The sequence below is a fragment of the Loxodonta africana genome, chromosome 21 (assembly GCF_030014295.1).
Source record: "Loxodonta africana isolate mLoxAfr1 chromosome 21, mLoxAfr1.hap2, whole genome shotgun sequence".
Taxonomy (NCBI): domain Eukaryota; kingdom Metazoa; phylum Chordata; class Mammalia; order Proboscidea; family Elephantidae; genus Loxodonta; species Loxodonta africana.
Window position 1 is genome coordinate 50,782,185 of NC_087362.1, and position 12,694 is coordinate 50,794,878.

At 44.4% G+C, this 12,694-nt stretch overlaps 1 protein-coding gene across 2 annotated transcripts in view; it reads left to right on the top strand.

Annotated features, from left to right (window-relative positions):
- The first annotated feature begins 3,007 nt into the window (after positions 1–3,007).
- The window catches only part of DYNC1LI2 (dynein cytoplasmic 1 light intermediate chain 2), a 30,362-nt gene continuing 20,675 nt past the window's right edge, over positions 3,008–12,694 (top strand). The window contains exons 1-4 of one of the 2 annotated variants that reach the window (XM_023556534.2): positions 3,008–3,140; positions 3,302–3,375; positions 5,359–5,475; positions 9,347–9,577. In XM_023556534.2, coding sequence (XP_023412302.1) covers positions 3,034–3,140; positions 3,302–3,375; positions 5,359–5,475; positions 9,347–9,577 — 529 coding nt within the window. In that variant the 5' untranslated portion in view covers positions 3,008–3,033. The remainder of the gene's footprint in view (positions 3,141–3,301; positions 3,376–5,358; positions 5,476–9,346; positions 9,578–12,694) is intronic. The other variant, XM_023556535.2, reaches the window with a different exon arrangement.

Here is a 12,694-nt window from a genome sequence, read left to right on the forward strand (position 1 = left end):
TTTTCTGAATGCTAATTGTGCATTTGTTTTAAATACTCCTACATTCTATGGTCAGGTTAACTACTTTTCAAAGTTTAAAACAATTTTTTTGTTGGGTTTTATGTTAGTTTTCTTCTAAAGAAAAATCAAAGTATTAGATCTCAATATTCTGTTTTTCTTGCTCATTTTATATTACAGTGTGATCCCTGAAGGATGCTGTTGCAGCCTCTATTGTGCCTCTCAAGGCTGCAGCTGTGGCAGAGTGATCAAGTAACAGGGCCTGAAAGCTGTGCCCTGTAGGCACTGGTTCACTGCTTAGTCATTCTAGTAGATGCTCCAGTCCCAGGGGGCGTTTCCCTACAAGCATGTATTCTTTGACCTTTTCAGATCATAACCACTTCTACTTGGATAATGCAGAATTTTTGTTAAATTTCTTATTTTGTGACCCACAATGAAAATTTCATAAGATCAATAAGCAGAAAATTTTATTTAAATGTAAAATTTCTTTTAGGTAAGAGAATAATTTACAATTAGGAAAATTCCTTGTGGCATTTAAAGTGGGAATGAATACATTATTTGTCAGTATGTACTGAGCACTAGGGGCATGATTTAAATAGTCTACTAGGTTATTTTAATTTATACTTAATAAAATTTATGGAAGTTTTTTTAGGTCACAAGGGAAAACGTTTTTCCTGTTGCCTTAGCCTTATTGGTAAAGATAATCAGAAGTTGTCTCTTAACATTGTTTAGATACAGTCTAAACATTTTTTCCGCTTAAAGTGGGTCTTTGGTAACAGTTCTTTGATTGATTGGACTTTATATATGAAAAGGAAAAACCAAACAATACTTACAGAAGCGCCCCCAAGAGTATGACATACTGTGGTTTAGACGCTGTTTTGTGTCAGTTAGTGACACCATGTTTAAAATAACCTGTATTGCCTCCTGAGACTTTGAAATTTCATTCTAACGTCCTGGCTAAATTTAGGTTAACATGAACTGCTTTTATTTCCTCAGATGGAGAGATTTGGTAATAAATGAAGACAAATCAAAAGGAAGGCAAAATAATAATGACTTATTAGAGGACTATCTGGCTTTAGGAATTCAAAACTGGCCAATTCAATACAAAATAAAAATAATTTTAATAATCACAGAACACTAGAGTTGGAACTGACTTCAGTTATAGTTCCCTGCCAGAGCATGGCTAATGTACAATAATCTAGACATTGGTGACTATATAGCCTCAGAAATCTGTAAGTCAGTCCTTCACAGGGTGATAATGACCAGTTCTTCCTTATGCTGAATGAAATGTGCCTCTCGGGGTTACATTCTACAGAATCCCGAAAATCCCTTTTCAAGAGATCAGCCCTTGAGAAAAAGGTGCCTATCCTATCACTTTCTCCTTCCCTGTCTAAATCCTTCAGGCCTACAATCCCCAGCTACTTCATGCTTCTGCAGAACAGTGTGTCATGTCCTCTCGTGGACCTCGTCACTGACCACTAGACACCTCATTGTAAAACATGCACAGAGAGAAATGTGACCCTAAGTATACCCTGACAGCAGAGGGGAGAGTAGGAAATTGGCTGCTTTGCTAGAGACCCAATGGTTTATATGGACTATACTCAAGATACTTCTTGGCATCTTACATGACAAGCTCTCAGATTATTGTTAAGGTAGGCAACTCTTAGGCTCAAACTATTATTTAAAGGTTTTTATTTTTAACCCCACAATAAGAGGACCAGTACTAGTTGTCATGGAGTAGACTCTGACCCATGGCAATCTCTCATATGTCAGAGCAGAATTGTGCTCCATTGGGTTTTCGATGGCTGGTTTTTTGGAAGTAGTTTGCCAGGCCTTTCTTCCAAAGTGCCTCTGGGTGGACTCAAACTTCTAACCTTTCTTTTGGTCAGCAGCCAAGCAGACCTTAACCGTCAGCACCACCCAGTGACTCCTTTTATCTGGCATAATGTTTTTAAGTTTCATTTTGTAGCATGCATCGGTACTTCTTTTTATTGCCAAATAATACTCCATTGTATGTATAGACCACATTTTGTTAACCCATTTATCAGCTGATGGACATTTGGGTGGTTTCCACTTTTTGTTATTGTGGACTCCTGTATTTTTTTCCCTCCCCCTCGCCCTTTCACATCCCCTTCACTTGTCTTCTCCCCGCCCCTTTTATTGGGGAAATTAAAGCCTCCCATTTCTCATATCAAATGCTGGATCCCTGAAAATATCAAAATAACCTGTTTATAAAGCAAAGCCAAATGTATGGTTTATTGCACTAAAGACACTATCTCGACAGTCTTACAGGATCTAGGAAGGAGGAGGGCAAAAGCGGAGTTATTTATGAAGATTTTGGGGTCTCGTTTAAGGGTTGTCTTTCAATGCAGGGTTTGATTAGGGTTAGGCACAATTCACGATAGGATAGTCTAATATTGGCGAATAAGATTCGGAGTACCAGGATGCTAGTTTCTGGCATTGGGACTTCGGGCAGTTTTCTTAAAATGTCTGAGTTCCAGTTTCCTCAACTGTAAGTGGGTGGAATAAGATTCAGAGAGACAAGGTACGACACCATGTACCATTTGGCACACGGTAAAGCGCTGGATAAATGCCAGTACCGCGTATTAGTCTGATTCCGAAGCCTGGACTTTCCCGGTCTGTCCATTTGGCTGCCTCAGCTGTCCAGCACAGCCGAGCCGGGAGCCCAGCGAGGACCCGCGGCGGGGCGGGGCGCCGCTGCGCCTCTCGGCCAGCAGAGGCCGCCAGCGCGCCCCCAACCCCGGCGGCTCTGCTCCTGCCGCCACCAGCTCCTCCCTGCGCACGGCTGCCCCGGCGGCCGCCTGACCGCCGCCCGCCACCGCAGAGGCCTCTCGACCCTCCGGGGACCTGCGGACGCCCAGAGCCCTGCGAGACGCGGCGGGCGGCGCGGACCCTGCGGGGCGGCCGCCGTGAGACGCAGCGCGGGAGCGGCGGGCGGCGGGCGGCCCCGCCAGGGTCCTCGCGGGTCCTCGGCGGGCCCGGGGGAGGGCCCTCTTTGTGGCTGCAGTTGGCAAGATGGCGCCGGTGGGGGTGGAGAAGAAGCTGCTGCTGGGCCCCAACGGGCCGGCAGTCGCGGCCGCCGGTGACCTGACCACTGAGGAGGAGGAGGGCCAGAGTTTGTGGTGAGGCCGCGGGGCGGCCAGACCGGGGAGGACGCGGCGGGGTGGGGAGCTCTCCGGCCAGGCTGGGTCGGATCGTCGGACAGAGTGGCCGGCCGGTTAGGTCCGGGGTCTCGGCTTCGGGCCGGCTCCGGGGCTGACCGCTGTTGTCATTGTCGCCTTAGGTCCTCGATCTTGAGTGAAGTGTCCACTCGCGCCAGGTCCAAGCTGCCGTCCGGCAAGAACATCCTGGTTTTCGGTGAGCGCCGGCGGCGGGCGTTGCCCGGGAGCTGGGTGGGCTAGGCGGGCGCCCCTCTCGCGCCTTGGCCGCCCGGCCCTCCGCAGGTTCAGCTTTCCTGTGCCCCGCAGCCTGCCTCGGCCGCTAGGGCACTGCAGAGCCTGGCCAGCCGGAGAGTGGCCAAGCCCACCACGCCCGAGGTTGGGATGTTGCTCCTTTTAGAGAGCCGCGTGGGGTTGTCAACACATCCGTTCGGTCACTTGGCCGCAGTATCAGCCTGGTTTTAAATGCCCTTACCCGGTGGAGAGCGGTGGAAGTAGATGATAAGGTTCGGTCGAGGAGTTGGGAGAACGAGGTGACTTGGGGTTGGAGCTGTAGGGAGATGTCACAGTAGCTCCTTGGTCTTCATGAGCAGCACTTGGACGTTTTTAGGGGCCGAACAGGAGGCTTGGGAGTCAACACCCAGGGTTTTTCTGCATTACTCCACCCCACTGCTGAGTTACCCGAGTCAGGTCGCTTTACCTTTCTGCCTCGGTTTTTTTTTTTTTTTCGTACAGTTGAGGAAGTTTGACTGGGTTCCTTCACACAGCAAAGCTATTTGTCGAGTGGGTCCTGTGGATGGGGCAGGGGCACTGCACAGACATCTCTGACCCTGCACGGGAATCCGTCCAGTGGCGACAGATGTGTTAGTGATTGCACTGCACCATGCCACTGGGGGCAGATTAGTGTGGGAGCATCACACTGCTTGGTGGAGTTCAAAGAAGGTAATTTTTGGGTCTGCTGTTTTGAAGGATAAGTGTCAACGGGCAGGGTCAGGGAGGGGCAGTGTTTGCAGGCACACAGAGGTGACAAGAGGGTGTGAGATTTGGAAACAGCTAGATGCTTCTTGCAGAAGATTTTTGATGAGTTAAGTTGGGGGCATATTGCGAAAGGGTGAAGAGTTGGTGCTTTTTCCTGAAAGGCTGTTATCTTCAGGGGCCTTTGTTTCACCTCCATCCTGCAGTCCTCATAAGAATTACTGAGGTAATGGTTTTCCCAGTGTTTCTGAGTGGTGGCCCTCAGGTCTTAACCACTGCAGCAGGCAATAGGCAACTGTTAGAAATTGTCAAGATCACTAGATCTGTGTTTTAGAAAGATACGTCTGGCAGCAGAGTGGTGGGTGGCTCGAAATGAGCAGGTACTGAAGTCAGGCTGACAGGTACTCTCCATGGTCTGGGTGGGATGTGGAGGGCCTGAATGAAGCAGTGGCACTGGGGGTGGAGAGAAAGCTCTTGATCTGTGGAATGCCTTTTAGTGCTCATGTTCTGAAATACCATATTATTTAATCCCAGGGATACCTGCTGATGTTTCTTCTTGGTGGTTCTCCTTGGTATTTAGGGTTTTGTTTTTTTGCCAGGGGACAGGGGGTTTATTAGTTGGGAAGAGGGAGATGAGAATATGCTTGATAATTACAGAGACCGTACTTAAGAGTTTTGCTTAGGTCTGTATTATTTTCATCGTTTCCCAGCCTAAGAATGTTAATGAAGGAGATGTACTAAAATCAGAAGTGAATAATAATCTCTGTCCTTAATGGTTGTGAGGCAGGATCAGATAGTTTTTAATTCAGAGTTCTCAGACTTTGAGGTTAATTATATTTTGAAAATTTTTTCCTTGTGGTAAGCATTTACTTTGTGAGAAACTATACCCATTTTCCCCTTTCACTTCTCCAAATGTATGTGTTATGAATTGTAGGTAGGGCCTATGGTCCTAAGTTAGTACTTCTATTGTGAGGTAAGGATAACTACAGTAGAATGTCATTTTGGAATTTGGGGCCTTCGATCCCATCCCTCCAGCCACCCTTACAGCAAAGCCTGCCTTGTTTATGAATGCAGATGAGACCTCCACAGAGGCTTTGCGTGAAATTTTTAGCTGTTCGTCATCATTCAAATGTCAGGACTTCTCATCTTTGCACAGAATAAACAGTACGCTTTTGTCTTTGTCCTTGTCTGTGAAAATCATTTGTAGGTGAAGATGGTTCTGGTAAAACAACCCTTATGACTAAGCTACAGGGAGCTGAGCATGGCAAAAAAGGAAGAGGCCTAGAATATCTCTACCTCAGCATCCACGATGAGGACCGAGATGGTGAGTAAAGAAAGCACTGATCCACATCAGGGGTATATGCAGGACTCCGACTCCCTGGTTGCAGCTCTTGCAGCATGTCCAGACAGTCTCAATTTTCTATTTAATTCTACAAGAATTAGTCACAAGGGAATAAATGACGTGTATGTTTCATGAAGGACCTTCCCCACTTTCCCACATAGAATGTTAGCAAAAATGGGAAATTGGGCTGTTGGTTGCTGCTCTGGCCAGCCCCCACTTAAAAGGAGATACTGAGGGTAAAGTTTCAGGTGCATATAAAGATAGTAAAAACCAGTGTCTTTAAAAGCTTTGGCTTTCTCCATGAGAGAAATGGTTGGCAGCTGATTTGGGCACTGTTGTTCCTTTGCCTGGTTCTAGTGGAGAGTCTGAAATTGGTATGGCTTGGAGTGTAACAGCATGTTCACAAGAGAGTTTTCTGAGTCTCTTTGTGACAGTTTAGAAAAGCTAATTTCCTGTGTTTGGTAGAGGCGCTAGGGGTGTGGAGGTGATAATGTTTTTTAATTCCTTACCTAGATTGTAATAACTTCTACCTACAGAGTAGTTAGGATGACTAAAAGCATTCTTCTAAGGATTAGATATTATTTTGAATATTGTTTCTTGTAATTGTGAGTTGGATTGGAACAATAATTTCCAGTTACTAGGACTCAGTAATGCCTCCTTTGTAATCTTTTACTCTTTGTGTTAGATTTTTTGAATGACTTTAAATTATTATTGGTGCCTAGGTCTTTTTATTTGTAGGGAACTTATCTATGTGGCCTAAATATAAAGTACCTTTGTTCAATTACTGGTAAAATGAAGAGTGCTGGCTAGGGTCCTTCCCAGTGCTATAATTATGTGATTGCCAAGAGTCATTAGTAGAGGGCATGAGTAGGGGTCTCTTGTGAAAACTTGGAAAGAGGCCTTGTATTAATGTTAACTTAGTGGACATCGTAGAGCCCCAGGGATTTGATTCCTGCCTCCCCTCTCCTACATTTCCTTTGCCATGCTGAATATTCCCCTAAAGGATGTGAAAGGAAGGTAGGAGGTAGACCTAGTGCCTAGTGCTCTCCTGTGTAAAAAGGACAGAGGCATTCAGCTGCCTGTCTAGACCCCCTGCAGCCTGGGCAGGCTCTTAGTGGACTCAGGCTAATGAGCCAGCCTGGAGGGCCTCACATGTGTTTGAGTCTTTTGCTTCCTGTCTTTGTTGGCTGGCATGATTATTGTGGGACTTTAGTTGCGGAGCCAGGCAGAGCTGGTTCAGAATCCCACTCCTGCCCTTACTAGTTGTGTGGCCTTGGGTAACTCAACCACTGTGCATCTCATTTTCCTCATTAGTAGAATTGAGGTACCAGTGCTTGTTTTACAGGTCAGTAGGTGAGAAATACTGTGTGTCAGGTGTAGCAGAGTGCTTGAAACTTGGTAACTCTAGTACCCTTTTGTGTTAATTCCTTTTCAGGGTACAAAATATGGTGTAGATATTCTGTGAGTCTTTACAGCCTCTTCTGTTTCAAGATGGCATGAATGTATTTCATGCCAAAGCCTCATGCTAATTAATCTATTCACTTGCCTTTGAGTTGAAGTACATTAACGTTTATGTCAGATTTTTTTAAGGTTGTGTGTGCATTTATGTTTTTGTTTTTAGGCCTCCCACTTGTGAGTTCTTTGGTGGAAGGGTTGCCCTTATCTTTATGGTTAATTATATGTGTTTCAGCCCTCGTCTTTTTTTATTGTGTGGTATGACTAGATTATAAATATACGCTCTTACAGACATTCACCCAGATAGAGAAAATAGTCTCTGGCTTGTCCCTAGTTTGTGGTGGGACACTACATGCCAAGGGACCTCTGCCTACAGGGTTGGGGGCATCTGTTTAACACCATGTGTGGTGTGTGTGCTCTCCAGGCATGTGGGTGAATTATGTGTAGTGTGTAGCAAGGAGTGAGACTGGAAAAAGGGAAGCATGCCTGGTGCTGGGTAGGCATTCAGACTCACAGGCTTTGGGTAGAAAGCAGTATTTTTTTTTTTTTGATTACTTTTATTTATTTATTTTTATTATTGTACTTTAGATGAAGGTTTACAGAACAAACTAGCTTCTCATTGAAGAATTAGTACACAAACTGTTTTGCGACATCGGTTACCAACCCCGTGACGTGAACACTATCCCTTCTTGACCTTGGGCTCCCTATTACCAGAATTCCCATCTCCTCCTGTCTTCTAGTCCTTGCCCCAGGCTGGTGTGTGCCTTTAGTCTCGTTTTGTTTTATGGGCCTGTCTAAACTTTGGCTGAAGGGTGACTCTCAGGAGTGACTTCATCCTGAGCTAAAAGGGTGTCCAAGTGCCATACTCCTGGAGTTTCTCCAGTCTCTTGTCAGGTCAGTAAGTCTGGTCTTTTTTTGCAAGTTAGAATTTTGCTCTACGTTTTTCTCCAGCTCTGTCTAGGGCTCTCTATTGTGATCCCTGTTAGAGCAGTCAGTGGTGGTAGCTGGACGCCAGCTAGCTGTGCTGGACTCAGTCTGGTGGAGGCAGTGGTAGTTGTGATCCATTAGTCCTTTGGACTAATCTTTCCCTTGTGTCTTTGGCTTTCTTCATTCTCCCTTGAAGAGCAGTATTTATGATGGCATTCACCAAACCTAAACCAAAACTACTGTCTAAGATATATTAGAGTTTGAAAATGTAGCTGGACGTAGATATTTTATTATAATGTTGGAATAAAGACATGAATATAAGCCTTTGCAGCATGTTAATGAATTGATTTTATTTAAAAAGGTAGCTAATGGAAGAAGGTTTTTAAAGTGTATGTTGGAATTTATTGGGGGAAAAGTTAATGAAGCGATATTTTTGATGGTAGGAGTTTTTCCTCAAGGCGCTTTTGTGAAAAATTGTTCTCATAAAAGATATCTGAACTTTTAAAAAATATATTATTGATTTGAAGAATTGTCTTCTGCAGTTGGATCATCCGGGTGTGATTTTAGAACCACGTGCTTCCTTAAATATCAGCATTTGCACATCAGTTTATATGTTTCTAACTCTTTATTATGAAAACTATAAAGTATATACGAAGTGGAGAGACTAATATCATGAGCCTGGGTACCCATCACCTGGCTTCAACAGCTACCAGTTCTTGGTCAGTTTTGTTTCAGCTATACCCTCACTCGTTGCACTTCACTCCACACAGGATTATTTCAAAGCAGATTTCAGACATTATGTCATTTCATCTGTAAATACTTCCAAGTGTAAGTATAAAAGATAAAAACTTCTAAAAAGCATAACCATATTGTTATTATCAAACCCAAAATAACTATAATTCCTTAGTGTTATCAAGTATCCAGTAATTTACGTCTCAGTTTCTATAAGAATGATTTTAGCTTGCTGTTTAAATACAAAGGTCCTGTCTCTTTGGGACCCTTCATGGTATATGAATGTGTTACTTAGTATGAATGACACAAGAAGAGTTTGTTTAACCACAGGCTCTTTGGCACAGCTCACTGCCTCACAGATTGCTGATATCTTAGGAGAATGGATTATTTTAACTATGGCGCAGTTGAACAGGGAACATTTGCTGCTTTCCTTAGTATCTTTTGGTTCTTGTTGAAAGTGAAAATGACTTCATTCCTTAGATATTACTGAAATCTTTTTAAATGTGGACACCTCATTTCTTATGGTAGTTTTTTAATTTTAAGGTCTGGAAAGTTCGGAGGCACCAAGACTGAGAGTTGCCATCCACTGAGCACTTGGGCCCTTTTCTGGTTAGGATTTCTGCCTACATCCCGCATGGAATTCTATGGCCGTCACCTTCAAGTTCTTCCTTGTGGCTCTTCTCAAAACAGTGCCGATGGTCATTATCATGCGGTAACTTACCTTCACTTCTTTTCCCAGATCACACGCGCTGCAATGTGTGGATTCTGGACGGAGACCTGTACCACAAAGGCCTGCTGAAGTTTGCTGTTTCTGCTGAGTCCTTGCCAGAGACCCTGGTCATTTTTGTTGCAGACATGTCTAGGCCTTGGACTGTGATGGAATCTCTTCAGAAATGGGCTAGTGTTTTACGTGAGCACATTGATAAAATGAAAATTCCACCAGAAGAAATGAGAGAACTGGAACGGAAGTGTAAGTAAAACAGAATTTCTTAACTGGAAAATTCAGTAGTCTCTTTGGAAGGTTCTGACCTTCTTCCTTTCCACAGTATCAGGAAGCTGCAAAGCTGCTCTTATAAGAGTGTTTGTATTTTGTTTGCACCATTTATTTCAGAGTTGGTCTTGTAAGTTCAGTAGTCAAAAAGTATTCAGATAGTCTTTATCTCAGATATCACAGTTGAAGAAAAGAAATGAATCAGTATTCTTCATTGTTTTCGTTGACTCTCTTTGAAAATACGAATCCCTTATTTTCCCCACCTCAAAATGTGATGCACTCTATGGATCTTTCTGTGTTTCTCTTGCTCTCTGTCTGCTATGTTAGCATCAGTGGGTGTGGGGATTTGCTGGGGTCGCTACAGCTCGAGTCCATTGCCCTGGCATTCCCTTTGGTGATTAAGGCACTATGGATCCTCTTGTTGGCAGGCTTAGAGGAAGCTCTAAAAAAGAAAAATCTTTCAGTTCCTTCCTTAGTTCATTTTGGAATCCAGCAAGTGTGACTTAGTTAGAAACAGGAAGGTCATTTTTCTGTCATTAAAATGAAAGGCTGTTATTAAGACTAAGGACGTCCAGATTGTTTTGAGAGCAAAGAACTTTAAAATTAAAAGAAGTTTGGTTTTTTTTTTCTTAACGTGATTCGGAAACTTGTTTTTCCTTTCCCTTGCTTCTGTGCGGTCACATCAGCTGCTGTCCACTTGCCAGGGAAGCGGGATGGGCAGGGGCTGGAGCTGCGGCAGCAGCAGCAGTGGCGGCAGCAGCAGCAGTGACAGCAGTCTTGGCCAGGGCAGGCGTGGCTCAGCCTGGCGTATTTCCACAGGATGACATCATTCCCTTTAGCGAATTAATGAGGGCTTCTGGGCATTGCACACGGGATTGTCACACTTCCTGGCAAAGGGTTCAGAAATTTTGATGTGCTTTTCGCATTGAATTTCCTGCCGTGTCTTCCTGCCCCACACTTCCTTTTGCTCCTGTTCCACATTAGCTGAAGTAGGGAGTTGTTGATATTATTCTTTGGTTGGTTGTGTGCGTGTTCCTGGGTCGCCTGCATGTGTGCCTCAGCAATTGTTATGCAGCTCAGCTCTCCTGTCTTCAACCACTGACCTTTCTAGATAATGCCTCTTTTTCCCCTGAAGTGAAGACCCTAAAGACAACTCAGAATAGCTCTGAGGCTGAAGAGCTGTGTTTTCATCCACTGCACATAAAGCATTGCACCCAGATAAGTGGGTTAGTGCACTGGAGACTTCAGTTCTCTGAACCTGTTTTCTTAGAATGATACCTTGTAAAGATTTGTTAAAACAGAAAGAAAAAAAAAGAGAGAGATTGAGCCAAACGTATTTTTTTTTTCAATTATGGTAAAATATATTACATAAACTTTGCCATTTAGACCACTTTTAAGTTAATCTGTTGGGATTAATTAGATTCCCAATGTTGTGCAGTCATCGTCACTGAGGGCATTATTTTCAACTCTTTTCTTAAATGTCTGTCCTATACCAGGCACTGTTGTAGGTACTGGGGTACAGTGGGGAATACACCAGACAAGTTGCCTGTTCCTGAGGAGTTTGTATTTTCATGAGACAGGAAATTTATCTTGTGTTCTTAGTCATTGATGTCTTTGTCACTTAGGATTAGATCCAGCTGCATGTGAAAGGAAACTCAAGATAGCAATGGCTTAAACAAGATTGAAACTTATTTTTCTCTCACATAGATGAGATATAGAGGTAGGCAGTTCAGGACAGGAAAGCAGCTCTAGGAAGACAGCTCAAGGACCCTGGCCCATTTCTGCTGCTGCTTTGTCATCTCAAGGTGTGGTTCTCTTCCTGACAACTAGAGCCATAGCATTCACATTCATCTCCCAGGCAGCCAGATGGAAGAAGTGGAAAGAAGGGCTAAAGGGTGCATGCCTGCTGTCTTTTTTTTTTTTTTTAATAATTTTTATTGTGCTTTAAGTGAAAGTTTACAAATCAAGTCAGTCTCTCACACAAAAACTTATATACACCTTGCTACGTACTCCCAATTACTCTCCCCCTAGTGAGACAGCCCGCTCTCTCCCTCCACTGTCTTTTTGTGTCCGTTTCACCAGCTTCTAACCCCCTCCACCCTCTCATCTCCTCTCCAGGCAGGAGATGCCAACATAGTCTCAAGTGTCCACCTGATCCAAGAAGCTCACTCCTCACCAGCATCTGTCTCCAATCTATTGCCCAGTCCAATCCATGTCTGAAGAGTTGGCTTTGTGAATGGTTCCTGTCCTGGGCCAACAGAAGGTCTGGGGGCCATGATCACCAGGGTCCTTCTAGTCTCAGTCAGACCATTAAGTCTGGTCTTTTTATGAGATTTTGGGGTCTGCCTCCCACTGTTCTCCTCCTCCCTCAGGGGTTCTCTGTTGTGTTTCCTGTCAGGGCAGTCGTCGGTTGTAACCGGGCACCATCTAGTTCTTCTGGTCTCAGGATGGTGTAGTCTCTGGTTCATGTGGCCCTTTCTGTCTCTTGGGCTTGTAATTACCTTGTGTCCTTGGTGTTCTTCATTCTCCTTTTGCCTGCTGTCTTTTAAGGAGGCTGGGAAATGTAGTCTTTCCTGTGTGTAGCTAGTTATCAGGGTTCAGTTATAAGGAGGAAAAGGAGAGGGCACTGGAGGGCAAGTAGTATTTGCTGGACCAGGTCCATGACTCATTCTGGTTAGCCTTCCGAGGGCCTCTGCTTTCATTGCCCCTCCTCTGAAATGATTGGAATGGTAGTCACGCCTTTAAGTTGTGCATTGAAGGAATGCCTTAGTTCGCGTAGCTTTTAGGTGACATTTTAAATAAAACAGTTGGCCATCTTCTTGCTCAGAGAACTCCCACTTTCCAGATAAATTAGACTCTGGGCATGTATTGAGTGAGTGAAGGGCTGTTACCCTATGAGTTTCCTATCAAAACCAGCCACCAGTCTGCTGATTTTGGAAAGCTGCTCCATGGGCAGCCGCTGTCTTTCAGGATCAGTTTCCCCAGTGGTCCTGGGTCTGTGGCAGCTGTATGCCTGCAGGATCCATCTAAGTGAGGGGATCGGTAGAGCAGCCACCAGAGGGGTGTTTGAGTGTAGGTTAGTCTTTCTGGCTTTAT